General features: G+C 37.6%; 2 protein-coding genes across 2 annotated transcripts; both read left to right on the top strand.

Annotated features, from left to right (window-relative positions):
• Nucleotides 1-615: 615 nt before the first annotated feature.
• adipor1a (adiponectin receptor 1a) lies at nt 616-10,419 on the top strand. The gene is made up of 8 exons (XM_044349747.1): nt 616-728; nt 3,542-3,757; nt 3,856-3,969; nt 6,068-6,239; nt 6,436-6,622; nt 7,645-7,832; nt 8,106-8,299; nt 8,580-10,419. The coding sequence occupies exons 2-8, from the start codon at nt 3,611-3,613 to the stop codon at nt 8,706-8,708; spliced, it is 1,131 nt and encodes a 376-aa protein (XP_044205682.1). The 5' UTR covers nt 616-728; nt 3,542-3,610; the 3' UTR covers nt 8,709-10,419.
• Nucleotides 10,420-13,090: 2,671 nt separating this feature from the next.
• rabif (RAB interacting factor) lies at nt 13,091-15,799 on the top strand. Its single transcript, XM_044348175.1, has 3 exons — nt 13,091-13,229; nt 14,001-14,152; nt 15,287-15,799. The coding sequence occupies exons 2-3, from the start codon at nt 14,009-14,011 to the stop codon at nt 15,533-15,535; spliced, it is 393 nt and encodes a 130-aa protein (XP_044204110.1). The 5' UTR covers nt 13,091-13,229; nt 14,001-14,008; the 3' UTR covers nt 15,536-15,799.
• The last annotated feature ends 2,280 nt before the right edge of the window (nt 15,800-18,079 follow it).

Below are 18,079 nucleotides of genomic sequence, written 5' to 3' on the forward strand. Positions count from 1 at the left end.
GTTCTTTTGTGTACCAGCATGAAGGGTTGAAAGGGAATGAGTGTGCTGATAAACTAAAAAGGAAATATTGTACCAGTTCCACTTGGAAAAGGAGTGGAAGGGAAAGTAGTGATTAAGATGAAAGGAATGGAGATATGGCAGAAAAGGTGGGAGGAAGACCAGAAAGGAAGGGTGTATCACAAAGTCCAAAAGTCAGTCATAACAAACAACTTTAAAGAAAGGAACAGAAGGCAGGAAATCATCATAACAAGTCTCAGATTGGATCACACTGGATTAAATGACACTTTGTACTGGGGAGAAGGAAAAGTGACAAGTGTGGGAACTGTGGAGTTAAAGATAACATTGGACATATCATATTGCATTTTACCATGTATGAAGCAGAAAGAGAAAGGTTACATGATAAAGTCCGCGGGGTGGGATGGCAGTGGGATCTGATGGGGATACTGGGAACAGAAGGAGAGGTAGTGGGTGTAAGAGTCACCAGGAAGGCATTACTTTCTTAATGACACAAAGTTAGTGGGTAGGGTTTAAGAAATAGGGTAAATGGCATGATGTTACTCTGGTACAGTAGGTGGCGGTATGCACCTTAAAGTTGTTTGCGATCTGCCAGTAAATCAACAGAAGAAGAAGAAGGTTAGGTTTACGGAAGAGATTTCAGCTTCCGGAAAGGATTGTTTCGCATTTTCGATAAATAATTCACCTTCCTGGTCTGAAGACTACCTTGTCAGGTAACTCATGTCCATTTAATGAGATTTCCTCAGCAGATATCAATGCTAAGACGTTTTATTTGTGTGTCGTCGCCTTCTGGTGAGTCAATAAACAAACCGCAGGCACCGCGGCAGCTCGGCGTTAGCTACGAGGTAACGTTAGCAAGATGATAAACGAGCGATCCGCGTCCGGCTAACCTACAAAACTTACAGCTGCTCGTTAAATTTCAGTTCAGCTCCTCCACACGACGTGTAGCGAACCGTGTAGAGACGGCGGATCTACGTTAAATCGTCCGTATGTTGCGGTTGTTTACATTTTGTTGTCCATGTTCCGTCTGACGCGGTGCTAACTGTTAGTGCACATCCGTCTGTTAGGCTTTGATAACTAGTTCAAACGCTTTGTTTGTGTTGTCAGCCTCAGATCTGTATCATATGTCATTATTCTGTCTTACCGTATATCACGAGTATTGTCCTGCTATTGTCGACCGATAATTTAGCAGCATAAGCGCTAAATAAATGTAGCCGCTGCTTTGTTCCTCTTTTTTGTGATGGACGTCTGATCGATCAAACACAGATTGGAGGTAAATTACCAGCCATTTTAAATCAGGATTTAGATTCATGACGAGAATTAACTTTGAAGTAATAGTCATTTTAAATGCTACAACTATTGATATGCATTCACCTTACAATTAAGGCTGGGCGATATAAACAAAATCAGATAACACAATATTTTTGACCAAATACCTCAATATCGATGTTGCAACAGTATTGTAGGGATTACTTTCGGTGCTTTTACAAAATATATTTTGATAAATAATCATCAGTGATGTGGATATAATGACTAAGACAAAAAATAACAACACTTATGCCATATCACGATATTTTAACCGAAATCTAGTCTCATATCACAATATTGATATAATATCAATATATTGCCCAGCCCTACTTAAAGTATGAAATCACCTGACTTTATTAAAAAGTACAGTGTTTCATCATCATTGTATAGTAGCATTTACATAATATCTTTTCACTGTTATATGTGAGGCCATGCAGACTGCATGTATGTGCTGATACACCAATGTGGGAGGGAGCAGTAATCATAACAGGTAGTTATGCATTTGTTGTGGCTGCTACCAATATGAAAATCAATAGTAATCTTTCAACTACAAGAGGACAGCATAGACAAAATTTTTAGATTGACATGCTTTATTTTCCCACTAGCCAAAGCAATGTTTAGTGAACCTTCATCATTCATAGAGTAGGTTTAATTATTGTAAACTTATGTGTATCGTTATATCTAAAGCTGCAACAATAAGTTGATTAATCTATTATTTGATCGACAGAAAGTTACTCACCAACTATTTTTTTAATCAATTAATTATTTAGAGTAATTTTTTTAAGAAAAAAATGTCCAAATTCTCTGATTCCAGCTTCTCAAATGCAACTATTTTCTGGTTTATTTTGTCTTTCATGGTAGCAAATTAAATCAGGACAAATGAAGACATCTGAGGATGTCACCTTGGGCTTTGGGAAACATTGATCAACATTTTTCACCGTATGCAGACATATTAGAGATCAAAAGACTAATTGATTAATCGATAATTAAAATATTTGCTAGTTGCAGCCCTACATATATCCTTAGTTTATTTTTTATTTAAACAGGTAGGCTAAATAACTGCAGAGTTTCTCTCCTTATTAACAAGTTTGCACATGTTGCAAAAAACATTTGAATAACTTTAGAAGAGGTGACCTTTCAAATACTTTGTGTGTTTATTTATTTATAACTGATCTCCATTCAGGACTGTGTTTCTGGTGACATCTGTAGGCCACAGCTATTGTAAAAAAAGATAAATAATTCCATCATCTGAACAATAACAGTATATGAGTTTCAATAAAAGCAGTGCAGAATGTCTCATTGATTATTTATTTATTTTGAACACATTAAAATAACAAAATGAAACATATAGGTAGCAGAACAAAGCAAAAATAACAGCAAACTTTAAGTAAACAACACAAATAATACCCATTCAAAGTTCGAAAAGGGTGCTGGATGAAGTTAAGAACTTTTCTAGTCCTACACCCTTTTTTATGCATACTGTGCATGCTTTTAAATATAAATGAATGTTCATTACATTCAAGCCCTTGCCAAATGAGTTCACACAATGCTGATTAAGTGTATCACCGCCATGTAAATCTCTTTGTATTTCACAGTATACAGAGTTTTTAATCTGGTGTTGGGTTTGACATTCCCACACTGGCCAGATGAATGCAAACTGCACATGCTCTATGGGCAGAATGCGAGCACCAGAGACTTCTGTTGGCTAACTTCCGGTTAGCTCTCTACCTTGAATGATCATGTGGCTTTTCTAGACTTTCCAAATGTTATTGGACCAAATGGATTAAATTCTGATAGTGAATCGAGTCATTTCGCGGGGGCTGTGTGATATTCAAAATAATTCATCTAGCGTTTTACAGACACAACAGAAGTGACAGAGTAGGCTACAGCAGAGGCTATGACATAAGTGCATGTTGATCTTGTTTTTGTAATTACTCTCACTGCCAGAGGGGGGAGACAAAAGTCCCACACTGCATCTTTAACTAGCTAATAATTGATTAGCCACCAATATGTTACTTATAATATTATCCATACAATATTTCTTTTATCTGCGTCTTCAACTCTTGGCGGTATATAATAGCAATATGTTTTTCTGTTTATATGTGTTTAATTTATGTTTAGCTGTATGTAAATTACTCTGTATAAGTATATTGAGAGCTACTGACAACAGTAGTGTCCTACACAGCCATTAAAATTGATTTTGTTTCTGGTTGCTCAGGAGGACATTGAAGTATACCGTCTGAAGCAGAATACAGGGACTGTGAGTGGGTCATCAGGCAGTCTCCCTATGTCAGGCCGAAACGGGTCTGCAAGTGATGCAGACTGCCGGATCTCTGAGGACTGCCGTGTCCCAGATGTTGAGCTGATGGAGCTGGGGCCGCTGTTGGAGGAGGGAGGGGGTCGACAGGCAGCATCTAAAGGCGTCCATCCAGAGGTAGGATTGTTTAAAAAAAAAAAAAAAAAAGAAAAAGGGCCAGGGAAATGTTGTGTCTGTGCAGTAGCTTCAGTATCTCTTGTGATGTCTTTTTAAAGGGAGCCTCGATGCTCGCTGACGAGGAAGAGGAGGATGATGAGGTGGGAGAGGTGCTGACCTTACCACTTCAGGCTCATCATGCCATGGAGAAGATGGAGGAGTTTGTACACAAAGTAAATATATCTTCTCAATTTAATAATCACTGACCTTGTAGAGGTACCCGTTCAGTTTGCAGCACAAATCCAGCTTTTTATTTGCTAAACTGCCAGAAAAATGTTTTTATACTTTCTCACTGATGCAGTGACATTACGTTAATCCATTTTTCAGGTTGGTGTGTACAGGTCTGCACATGTTATCCAATCTGGCTTCACTTTCCTGCTCGCATTTTGAGCTTTAACAAGCACAGATTTCTATAATAACTAGTATTGTTACTATAAATTAAGTAGTTAATAGTTCTTTCATCAATAAATTCAGCTCTTCTCAATCTGAGAAACTTGAATGTTATCATTAAATGTGGGGTCATTAAGCATCCAAAGATGACAGAATATACAAAAGAGATCCTATGACATTTCACCACTTTGCCCGCACCCTCATGTTGAACCTGCATAAATATTGCAGCGGCCATGTTAAATGAGTTGAAACTCAACACCCTGTTCAGCTCAAAGGCATATCTAGTACAATGTGTTGCTAATCTGTGGTTTAGCAATGAGGTTAAAGGACATACAGTTGCAGATCCAGGTGAATGGCAACAACCACAGATTAACCTGAGACAGAAGTGTAGTATGAGTGAGTCATATTTTCAGCTCTCTTCTCTGATATGTCCAAGACAATTCCTAAGTTTTCTAATATTAATGACTCTGTTAACTAGTTTAATAGTTGCTCCAAATCAGATAAGACTAGCCCCATTTGTCAGTCCGTCCCCTTGGATAGATGATTCCATTCAATGCAATAGAAGAGATAATTAAAAAAGCGTATAGCGAATAGTGTAGATGGAAAAAATCAAACCTGCATGCTCAGTACCCTCACATGAAGAAGCTATTAAGCATGCTCATTCACTTCATCAAAGATGCGAGAGTGGCTTATTTCTCTGGCCTGATCAACAATAACAAGCATAACCCTTGGTTGTTGTTTAACACTATTTACCAACTTCTGAATCCTGCTCCTTCTGGATTTCCCTCCACCTCCTCTGATGACTGTGATAAGTTTCTATATTTCTTTTTTTGACAAAGATCAATGGTGTCAGATCAAATTTCAGCCTCGGAGTTTATCATTCTGATCGAGTTACCTGGTCTGTTCTGCTGTCTGAGTTCAACCCTATTTCCATCCAAGATTTCTTGGATATAGTTTCTCACATGCGTCTATTGTCTTGCCCTGCTGATGTAATTCCAAACAAATTTCTTAAAGAGGTCCAGCCAGTCATTGCCCCCTGGCTTCTCTCTGTTGTCCATCAATCTCTCCCCTCTGGCTACATACCTGACTATTCCAAGACAGTCATTGTCTTCCCTCTATTCAAAAAATCCTCTTGAGATACCACTGATTTAGTTAACTACAGGCCCATTTCCAAACTTCCTCATTCCTCATCACAGAAACTTTATTTCTAAAATTCTTGAAGAAATTGTCGATCACTAGCTTCTCCGACTGGTTGAGGGAGACAATATCTTTGATAAGTTTCAATCAGGCTTCCGTCAAAAACGATGCACTGAAACGGCACTGCTTAAAGTAAATAACATTTTTGTGTGTGCAGATAAAGGTGAATATTCCATTTTAGTTTTACTTGACTTATCTGCTCCTTTTGACACCATTGATCATGCTGTTTTAATTGATAGACTACTGAACTGGGTTGGTATCTCTGGTACTGCACTCAAATGGTTTTCCTCATACTTGTCTGACAGACACGTCAATGTTCACAGTAACAATTATGTGTCCTCCTCTGCTCCTTCCTTATGTGGGGTCCCACAAGGGTCAATCCTTGGACCTGTTCTGTTTCATCATCTGGTCAATGCCTTTTATCTGTTCCCTACTAAACTAAATGGTCACAAACATTTCTCAGTTCATTTGTTACTATTTGTGATATTTTCTAAATTTAGGGCATTGACTTTGCTGCTTGAACTTTAACCAAAAACACTGACATACTGTTTCAAACCTGTCTGTCTATATAAATCTCTATAAAGATGATCAGTATTTCACCTGCATATATTTAATCTGTATGTAAAGTCACAGTAATTGTGAATTTGGGCGTCTGTGAGTAAAAGTTATTCTTTTTTTTTTCAGGTGTGGGAGGGGCGCTGGAGGGTCATCCCTTTCCATGTGCTGCCAGAGTGGCTAAAGGACAACGATTACCTCCTGCATGGACATCGCCCCCCTATGCCCTCTTTCCGGGCCTGCTTTGGAAGCATCTTCAGAATTCACACTGAGACAGGAAACATTTGGACTCACCTGTTAGGTGAGAAGGATTATTGTTGAACATTAGCTAACATTGTTAGCAGAAAAAGCTAGTTTAATTTACATGTTGATAGATATCTTTAAACTATGTAACAGCATCATTTGAAAGTGTTTCTCTCATTGGCTATTATATGTTAAGTGGTCTGTTTCATGCAGGAGTCAGAGAGAAACTGGTGAAACAGTTTTTTCTTCCTCAGGGCTGATCTTATTCATTTGTCTGGGCACGTTAACCATGCTGCGGCCCAACATGTACTTTATGGCCCCGCTGCAAGAGAAAGTGGTGTTTGGGATGTTCTTCCTGGGAGCTGTGCTCTGCCTCAGCTTCTCCTGGCTTTTTCACACCGTCTACTGCCACTCTGAGAAAGTGTCTCGCACCTTCTCCAAGTAAGGCCTCATACTGTCAAACTACTGTCTCCTACTTTCCTAGCATTTCTTAAAGAAATCATTTGTAACTGTCAAAGTCTATGCCTATTTTAAGTAACAGCTCTCCAGGCAGGTTTTTAAATTATGTATTACATAAAATACATAATCATCAGTCAGGACAAAATGATCCATAGTCCAGCCAAAAGTTAGATGATGCTACAGTGATTTGTCATAATGAATTTTAGTTATTTTAAGAATGTATTTTTATTGCCAAATGAGGTGCTTTCTCTCTTTACCCTCCTGGCAACAATCTATATAAGTTTCTCACCCATACAGGTTATGTGACTTCTTCCTCATTTCTTTAGAAAATGTTTCTGGCTCCAACATAGAAAGAAACTCTATTATCAAGACACAAAAGATAAGCTTTATATATAAGTATATACAAAAAAACACACAACCAGAAATCTCCAGTGTCCATAGCTGCTGTAATGTAAATGCTCAGAAATGCTGAAATTGTCTGTACACTGATGCAGTCCCGAGATGTGCAATAAGAATGATATAGAAAAGGTAACTTAAGCAGGTCAGATCAACTTTAAACTCACAGGGGTATCAATCAATCAACATGCACCACTGAGTTGCTTTCTGATATTATAAATAAAGGGACCCCAAAGACAGGAAGCCATATCAATCTACTTCTTGAATAAAGAGGCTCAGGGTGATCAAAATAACAGTTTTAGTTATAATCTTGCTAAACATTAAAACCTGCTGAGTCTCAGGTGCACAGACTGCTGCTCCTGCTCTACTTCTACAGCTAACTGACTGTAGTAGCATCAAGCTAACTTATTTATTTCAAAAACTATAGCCTCAGAAACCTATAGATTTAGTTTACTGTATGTTATTGTGTCCACAAGAACAGAGAGTACAAAATTTGGATAGATTTAAGATATTACCAGCTGTCAATTTACCTGTGTAAATGTACCTGTGTTTTGTAAAACATGACAGAATTTCAGCTTTTTTGTCTTTGTGTCACCTTCTTTCCTCAGGCTTGACTACTCGGGCATCGCCCTCCTGATCATGGGCTCCTTCGTGCCCTGGCTGTACTACTCGTTCTATTGTTCCCCTCAGCCTCGACTTATCTACCTCACCATTGTATGTGTTCTCGGCATTGCCGCCATCATAGTGGCCCAGTGGGACCGGTTCTCTACACCTCGTCACAGACCAACAAGAGCAGGTGCTCACCAGTTCAGGATAATACTGTACTTTCCCTGTAATTTTACACTGTAACGTTAGCTTTTGGTTATAATTGTAGTTTTATCACACATCTGTCACTGTTTTTCATTTTGCCTTTTCTGAGCAATGGCATTGTAGAAGAGACAGTGATAACATGCTGCTATTATTTGACTATTTGTTTGAATATCTAAGATGATTTTATATTTTTATAGAAATATAAAGAAATGTAGATGTTGACTTTTTCAAAGTGACACCGAGTCCATTCTTCTCGTAGGTGTGTTTATGGGTCTGGGACTAAGCGGCATTGTTCCCACCATGCACTTCACCATCGAGGAGGGGTTTGTTAAGGCCACCACAGTCGGCCAGATGGGTTGGTTCTATCTGATGGGTGCCATGTATATCACTGGCGCTGGGCTGTATGCAGCCAGGATTCCTGAACGCTATTTCCCTGGCAAGTGTGACATCTGGGTAAGTATTTAGTATTTAGTTATATAACAGAACTTTATAGTCATGTATTTAGCTGTGAGATTTTTTTTTCACAAAATAAGAACATGTGCTTCAAGAGTTGCAGCGCAAATATATTAATATTCGAAACATTAACGCACTATGTTTATCATTTACAAAATAAAGAATGAGAAGAGGGGGCAGTTTGAGCTATGATTTTAGATTTTTTTTTTCTTTGTTTGATCAAACACAGGCAAAGGATTATTCATGTTACTTATACACATGTTTCTTTTACTCCTTCTAGTTCCACTCTCATCAGATTTTTCATGTTCTGGTCGTGGCAGCAGCATTCATCCATTTCTACGGTGTTTCCAATCTGCAGGAGTTTCGCTACGGCCTCGAGGGAGGATGCACAGATGACTCTCTACTCTGAGAGGCCTGACTGTGATTTACACATACTTTTCTTGATAGCCCCACACACTCACACACACACACACACACTCATACACACACGTAAAATGCTGCTGGAAGTCAATATAGTCACTTATTGCTCCTTCTGTACTTCTGATTTGCTAAAATGTTCTTAGGGTTTTGGTGGTCTTTCTGCTTTGGCTCTTTTTTGCTCCAATAAAGTAGCATTAATTAGCCAATGAACTGTGGAGGGAATCTTCAACAGGCACTACTTCTTCAATAATTATGAAGCTGGAAGTGGAGTAAGATAAAAATGGGATTTAAACCAAAATCACGCATCCCTGTAACTGATGGTCACTTCTTAGATGCTAGTACCCCAACATCTCCATAGTCTGTTACCATTGCACAAAGGGTGCAGAGAGTATTATTTGTGCTGTAGCAGAGGGCACATACTGTAAACTATTTCTTTTCTCCCGCTCAGTGTCCATGCAGGTTAGAGGATGAATGTTACTGACCAACAGGAGTAGGTGTAGAGCAGTCCAGGACCGTTTAGGTACTCAAGGGCCTACACATGTATGAGGAGGATGAAAGTATACACATGTAGTGTGTATGGATGTCACCATGTTTTTGTTTTTTTTTATTGTGCTGACACTGATTGTGCAGCTGTCCGTTAAAACATGGAGAACCACCACAAACCCACCCACTCTGCAATAAAACATGAGCTATACTCTGAAAGCCCAGGAAATACCTTTTAAAATCCCACTGAAACAAAATAAAATAGTCATGAAAGGAGTTGTGTAGTTTAAACCCCATAAATATGATCTACTGAGTAACACAGGGGTTAATTTTAATCAGATGTTTACCTGCGTGGTGTTTGAATCAAGATGAGTCAATGGACTGGATACTTTAACTGAATTTCTCAGTTTATTTGAATTCTGAAATCTGTAGAGGTGACTTTGCATTTGATGCATTATTTTATTTGACAAAAGTCCAAAACAAATGATTTTCAAGCTGTTGAACAGAAACGCTGTAAAGGTTTGTAGCAGATGTGTACAAATAAATGAGCTCAGTTCAGGTTAGACTAAGATGCTTAAAGTGAAAAGAACTCCCCTGCCGTCATTTTTCAGTCCGACAGTACATCTTCGATCCATTTCTAGAGTAATAGTTCCTGGGCTACGCACAATGTACAGATCTAGATAGGTCAAATTGTGTTTTTGTCAGCTAGAGATATTTCGTTTGTGCTAGATTTCAGATGCAATCAGAGGTGTAAATATCAAATGCACCTTAGTGTATACTATTAAATTCAAAACTTTAAATCGCCGTAACGGGGTTTAAAATGTGTTACGTATGATTGATATAAACTTTTAGTATTCCTGTGCCTTAGGCCAACGGAAATGTTTTTAAATAAAAGGGCCTATCTTAACAGTCAAGGGAGCTTCAAGGATTTCCAGATGTTGACTTTTGTTGTTTTTCCTTGCCATATATACAATCGAATCATTATTGAACTTACAACTCCATTGATAGGTTGTATCAACTGCTGTTTAAGACTCCTTTTTCTAGATCAACTTATTCGAGCTTTATTACAAAGACTAAAACAATGTGTATTCTTGACTTTGTGTAATGTCCTGTGTAGAAAGTGATAAATCATACATTTCACTGAAATGTAAACATAAATATTTATTAATGGTAATCTTGGAAAATTATTGTAATAAATTTTTTTCCACATGTACAAACATGGCGTCCCATTGCTTGTGTGTCTACAGTGAGTATTTGAAAGTTGGGCTAATACAAGCAGCTGGTAAGAGTGAGACACACCAAACACAAGACCCTGACAGTGACCATGAATCTTCTGAATCTTAAAAACTGTTAAAATGAAGTGTAGAGATTAACGGTAACCATGTTTTCAACACATATACCTTGACTAAAGAACACTTTTCTCTCATCTTGGATTAGCCGCTGGTTGGAGATACCATTTGGCACTGAGAATGTGAACAGTGGTGGAGATTTGTGTTCACAGCTGTAATAATGTCCATCATTAGAAAATACTCTGTGTTCTTTTGCTGAAATAAACCTATACATACTTTATGAATATAAATCACACATCATTTGAAATCACTCAGATATAAGATGCGTGGGATAATGTGCCTCCCTCTGACTTCACAATCATTTAACATTTTTCAATTTTAATAGTAGGACATTTTTGGACATTTTATCGACGTCTTGATGTAGATCTGCATCAAAATTAACAGACAAGACTGGCTGTTTTCAGTCTTAAGTCCTATAAATATTAGGATCTATATACAATATTGAATTGTGCAAAATATCAAGTGAAACAGACTCATGATGTGATGATCTATGCTTACTGTGAGTGTGATGTTAAAATAATCCAAACCCAATTTGTCTAATTATTTCCTCTGTTTTTTTGCTGTTTGCATCATGCATTAAGACTAAAGACTAACTCTTATTGGTGGAAGGTTTGCTGTATCCAATCAAATCCAATTAATGACAAGGAAACGTAACATTTGTTCAGTGTGCTTACTTCTACAGTGATGCTGCCATAATGAACATTTACTGTGTTTATTTTGTTTTCCACTTTTCCTGTATGTTGCATTTGAGGTCACATTGTCCATTTATGTCAAGTACTATTCTACTATTTCATGAAGTGGATACTTAACCCCAGTGGTAGAAAGTAACAAAGGATTATAATATTTTATTCTACTTTATACTATTGTTTTATTACTCCACCACATTTCAAAGGGAAATATTGTCCTTTTGATGTATTTTTTTCAGTATTTCACAGCTATATTTACTGGTTATTTTGCAGATTAAGATTTTACATACTAAACCTACGATGAGTTTATAAACAGTAATTTAACATTAGCTTCATCATGACCACCTACAGTTATATTCAGGCTAATTAACACACAGTCATAGTTGTATGTTAAAATAAGACCATTAAAATGCTGCTTACAGAATTATGCATCAGTAATGATAATATAATATAACAACTCTCCATGTTGAGAATTACACCTCTGTTGCAGTATATTTTGCTGATAATTACTTCTGTACTTTCAATGTTAAATGTATGACTTTATTTGTAATTGACTGTTTTCAATCATTTTACTTTTAAGTAAGAGTTAATGTTTCTGCCACCACGGCTTTAACCAATTTTATCCTCACAAACCACCCTCAAAAAGTCATAAAGTGACAACTTTGGTGTCGTCAAAATTCACAATTTATGATAAAACTCATAACTCTTATGGTAAGTGAAAGGGAGAACAAATTATCCTATTATAATTTGCCTCTGAGTGCACAATCAGCATCAGTCTTTAATAAAATGATGGCAAACACTCTGTATATACTGTATAGTAACTATGAAACTTTAATTAAAACATGGGAAAGAGATCTGAACCCACATAAGCAGATAAATGGGAAAATGTGGTGGCAGACATCAGGGGTTCAGTTAGAGACGCTGTGGGCAGATTTACACACCACAAAATCACCCACAGGTTTTATTATACAGCAGTTAAACTTCGAAAAATGGGACTCATGGATGATCATTATTGTTGGAAGTGTAAAAATGAAACAAGTACTTTTCTCCATTTAAATGTTCTTTTGTTTCTTCTTTTTGGAAACAAGTAATAAAATGCATTGGAGAGTGGTTGTGTAGGCTATTGCCAGAATCTCCCCGGGCAGGAGACTGGTCTCTCTCTCACCACCAGGTATATCCAAACAAACATCTGGACTTGCACTGGCAAGCTTTACTGCCGCTTCAAGGATTGTTCTCTGCCATTGGAAGAGCCAGACAAAACCAGAGTTTGTTGAATGTTTAAAATTGATGACAGATTCAAAATTGCCTCTTTTGAATCTCTAATAAAAAAGAACTAATAATTACTAAAGTACTTTTTATGAAGTTTGGTCTAAGTTTATGATGTATATAGAGGAAGAAACCTGGCAGGAAGTCAATATTCCTGCAATGTGTTTTTCTGTTGTTGTTGTTTTTTTTAAGGAAAATGTGTTCCCCCATTTATATAGATATGGTGCCCCCTTAATTTTATTTTTCATTTGTCTCCACAGTTTACTGTTGTTGTTTTTTTACTGTACTTGTAACTTGTGTCTGTCCAGATTTATTTTGTTTTGTTTTCATCTGTTTATTCTGTTATTTATTTTTCGTTGATTTACTGTTACAAGTGGTTTAGTGTTTCATTATGTTTTGTATGAAAAAAACTCATAACTGTTGTTATTTCAAATAGAATAGTTTAAATGATTTTGGAGATGACTAATGCACTACAGTGCATTTCTGCCCTCTAGTCAATATATAGTAGAATTAGTGGAAAAATTGATTCAGTGTCTGTTTTATCCAATAATTCCTATTGATCCTGTTTAATGTGGAACCAAATCATCGCCGTGTGTTTCTGACCGAGAGTATTTAGTGGGTGGTAAACTTCAAGACCAGCTAGTATGCTAGCCTAGTTTTAGTTAACCTGTCTGTTTTTACGAATTAATTGTCGTATTCAACCTTGTTTACACCCACAACATTTAGGTAGGTCTTATTTTATTTTACTCAAACATGTATAACCAATGTTGACGGTGTGTTTTTTAGTTTTTTGTCTCGTCATAGTCGGTTGAATTCAGTATTAGCATCAGTGTTAGCATAGGCGTTAGCTGTGGCCACAATTACAGTGACAGTAGATGCTATGACGTTAGCTTTTATTACTATGCGTTTATTCTGTTTAGCTTTTTGTATATATATGTCAGAGTGTGATTCGGCGTAAAACGGGCTTAATATAACTTGTATTAACGACGCCTAAGTCAGCTTCCGATTCAGGGTTAATTAAGGGAAAACTTAAAGGAAACAAATAATGATATTTAGCGGCTGATTCTCCGTTTTTGCACCACGTACACTTGTGAAAAAGCGTTATACATTATAGCAAAAAGCCTTAACGCTGTTTAAACCCACTGTCAGATTTGTACAACCTTTATTTTGCTTATGAAAACAGAAAAAGCGATTTCACTGATATGTGTCCAGCCAGACCACATTAGATCAGGTCCATATCAAAAACCACTGTACTTACTCGTCAAATCTTAATAATAATAATCTAGTCCAGATTTGACATGTCTAAGTAAGTGGTTTGTGATCTGGACATGGACATGCTCCTACTGTATTTGCATAGGATGGGTCTTTGCAACAACACAGCTTGTTAATTTTTCAGAATCTGTTTGGCCCTTATGGTCAGTTCCTGTCCTTTGGTTTAGTCTGGTTGTGCTGGTTGAGCGATACCGTGAACATACCTTTTCTGTGCATGTTTGTCAGGGCTCGAGATGGACAACGACCAACAGTGCAAAGACAGCTCAGACCGGTCTGACCTGCTCTCTGAGGATGGCAAGAACAGCAAGTCTGTTGTGTGCCAACGCTGTGGGTCCAAGGTGTTGTGCCCGGGGATGGCTGTGTTTGCAGAGAAAGAGGTAAAGATGAGTGACATTAGGTGCTGGGCTCATATCAGGGGCTTGAAAGCCTGAATGTGTTGTCCACAGATCATATCAATCTAATCTATCATGGTGTTTATGCAGCACCATTTCACACAAAAGGAGTTCAGTGTGGTTTACAGGATTATAAGACAAAAAGGCACATATACATACACACACACACACACACTCATACAAATACACAGACATACATACATGTGCATACACATACATCTTCAGTATATATACAAGAACAACAGTGCTAAGGCACCAGTAAACATACTGTAGGAGAATGCTAAACCGAATAAAAAGGTCTTTAGGTTCCTTTTTAAATGAGGCTGTTTGATGATTTTGGTGCATGAATGCTAAATGCAATCTCACTGCTGCTTTTTAAAATGCTGTAGGAACATGACTGTGACTGGTGCCTTGTTAGTTAAGCTTTATTTTGGGTGCTGTGGCTAAGAAGGCAGAGCGGGTTGTCCACTAACCGCAGTGTTGGTGATTCAATCCCTGGCTCTTCCTGTCCATGTGTCCTTCAGCAAGACACTGAACTCCAAGTTGCTCTGCTGTCATCGCTATGTGAACGAATGTGTGTGAGTGGGTGTATGAGAGGCAAAAATAGTAAAGCGATTCGTCCCTTAAGGCACTATATAAGTTCAGTCCATTTACCATGTTTATTCAGGTAGTTATTCAGGAACAATATCTTTTTCCATAAGAGTCCTCAGAAGAAATTACATATACACAACATCACAATAAAAAACAATTCACACAAAGCAGTCAAACACATTAAAAAATGGCCTATGTCCAGTGAACTTGTGGCCTGAGGGATCTACTATGTTTATAAAATAGGAACATGTCTGATATGTATAGTGGTGCAAGGCCATTAAGAGCTTAAAAAACTATAAGAAGGATCTTAAATTGTATGCTTAAAACAACTAGCAGCCATTGGAGTTTTCTGAGGACCACAGTGATGTGGTCATAATTTTTTGATCCAGCTAGGTTGAACTGTATGCAAAGAACAACATCCCATTTAGACTTAGATTCATCGCAGCCTTTCCAGGTACACACTGAATCCAAAACTGTTATGCACTACTGATTTTGAGATGTGTTTTTTCTGTTGTTTTCTCCCATCAGCTGGTCCTGCCGTCCATGCGGAAAAAGAGCAGCCTCAGCACCACAGAGGGCTCAGCGGATGGGGACACTCTGACCGCCCACTGGTTAGTGGACGACATGTACACTTTTGAGAATGTGGGCTTCACTAAGGACGTGGGGAGAATCAAGTATCTCATCTGTGCAGATTGTGAGATCGGACCAATCGGCTGGCACTGTTTGGATGACAAGAAAAGTTTCTATGTCGCTTTGGAAAGGGTGAATCATGCATAGTGTAAATGCATAATGAAGCCAAGCAGAACTTTTTAAAAAAATGTGTTGGCAGGCTTTTCATGGATTTACCCCCAGAGTTGACCCAACATAACCAATCTCACACACACACACACACACACACATTCGATACATGTACACACAAATCTGGGTGTTATGTGTACATTGGTGATGATAACAGGACTATGTCACTACCTTTCGTCTTCATCACACTGACGACAGTATGATCATTCTGTTCTAATAATAAAAATGTTTTTGGGAAGCTGATGTTGAATGTCGCCCTGCAGCTGTTTCCTGGGTAATACAATGTAAGTTCCTTTGTCTCAGTGTCTATTAACCCACAAAATTCATCAATCCCTGTCAAATTAATGAGGTGAAGAGGTCTGTATTGTGTGTGAAGTTAGCGCTAAATAATTTATGAAATAGTTGAGTGCTGAAACATTCAGTAGATTAATTTACTGGTCAACACTTTTGATATCAAGCCAAAATACCAGACTTTTATTAGTTCCAGCTCCTCAAATAATGAGAGTTTGCAGCTTTTCTTTGTTTCGTTTCACTGTAAATTGAATACTTTTGGATTTTGGGCTGTTTGTCTAACAAAACAAGCAATTGAAAAATGACACATGGGGCTCTAGGAACTTGTAATGGGCATTTTTCAGTGTTTTTTAAGTAAAATGATTACTTAAAGACAATTCTTGATGACTCATTCAATGCTAGAAATAATAATTTGTTGAAGCTCTTAAAAAGTTAACCCACTGTTGAGAGGAATCAGGTCCCATCTGTGTAGGTGAGCCATAAAGATAAAGGGAGTGTATTATGTTGTAATTTACAATGAGCATCACAGCCTGACATTCTGCTTGCTACATGTCTTTTTGTCGAAAGGGCAAAAAAAGTTATTTAAAGGATGTAACTAAACTACTTTGTTAAACATTTTCAGTATTCAAACATATGCATAGTCTCACAACTCACCAAGTACGCAAGTGTGCAATTGCAAATAACTTAAAATGAGTCAGTGACTCAAAGCTCCAGTAAATGAACGTACACTGATGGTTGTCAGGGCCTGTGGTGGTCTTAAACCTCTGCCTGCTAGGTAATCCATACATAATGTTAACTGGATACATTTATTACCAGATTAGTACTCGCTGAAAATGTGCTGCTGTCTGCAGTTTGAACAGAGCACAATAATAAAGATACAAATGTCTGTTACTGAAAAGTCAACAGTAAAACAATTAAAGAGCAGATTAAAAGGGTTGCTTCACCCAAATAACCTGTTGTGGTTTTTAGGCATATAGATTTATTTATTTTTGCTCCTAAAGGTGTAAAGTTGCTTTTAAAAAGTCTCATCAGCAACATCTCTCTCCAGAGACAACGGCCTGAATACTCTGGATAATCCAATGACCTCACTGTTACCTGCACATAATGCTCATTGAAGAAAAACTGTTAACAGCATGTTCTGTGGATTATGAAAGTGAGAAAATGTTGCAGGTGGGTTCGTAATATTTGGATGGACCAACCCTTTAAAAGCTCCACGCATTCGTTATTTTAAAGTGTAAGTCTTCTGCTCACCACTAGGTGTCGTGATGTTCGTTACTTGACAGACATTTGTTATGTCATTGCTGCCAGTTTGCTCCATGATGTGGTCATTGTTGTTATGTCTGTGGTGTGCACCTGTCAGTCAAAGGCTTCGCCTCCACCCAGTAAACTGAACTCCACCACAGTCAGCAGCAGTGGTGCTTGTCAGCTGAATACACTGCAAGTGATGCTGCTGGTGGAACTGTGTGCTTCCCTTCAAAAGTGTGATTTTTCAAGAATAAAAACTAGTATGGATGAAGAGTATTATGTTCACAATATTATACAAAAAGGGGGCATTAAAAAATGTGGAATTACAACAGTTGTACAAAATGTGCAGATCACGGCTGTATTTGTGTTGTGACATCTGATTGTGTATTGCTGGCAAATTGGAAAATGTTACTGAGGAATAAGTAGAGAGACGATCGCATGTCACTGAAATATGTGCAGCTGATTTTCTTAGTGAAAGACACCTGTCATTTGTACCCATTAGTGTACTGACCAAAATCCACGAACAGGAAGCTCAAATGAAACAGAAAACAGTTACATTCAAATCAGTCTCACTTACTCTCTGAAACAAAATGAGTGCAGTTAAAAGTGGGCCGTGCTTTTTGCAGCAGTTTACAGATTAAATCTATGTGATTGTGCCAAACATGTTAACCCTCAATCAAGTTACGTCAGTTTTTATTTATGTAATCAGAAATCACAAATTTGTCTAAGGGATTTACAATCTGTACAGGACACAGATTGTAAAAGGGGAAACTTCAGTCAGAATAAAAGGTCCCACTCTCAGTTAGCAGGTGCTAAAACAGGATATATTTAACCTCTGTGTGGGATTAAATCAGTGTCATACTCTTACCATGATATGATACAACTGTTGTTAAAAAATGTGATTAAGGATTATTGATTAATTATACTGACAATATTAATAAGACAATGTTATTAGACAAAATATGCCAACGCATTTGATAGACAACC

This window comes from Thunnus albacares, chromosome 4 (assembly GCF_914725855.1).
Source record: "Thunnus albacares chromosome 4, fThuAlb1.1, whole genome shotgun sequence".
Lineage (NCBI taxonomy): Eukaryota > Metazoa > Chordata > Actinopteri > Scombriformes > Scombridae > Thunnus > Thunnus albacares.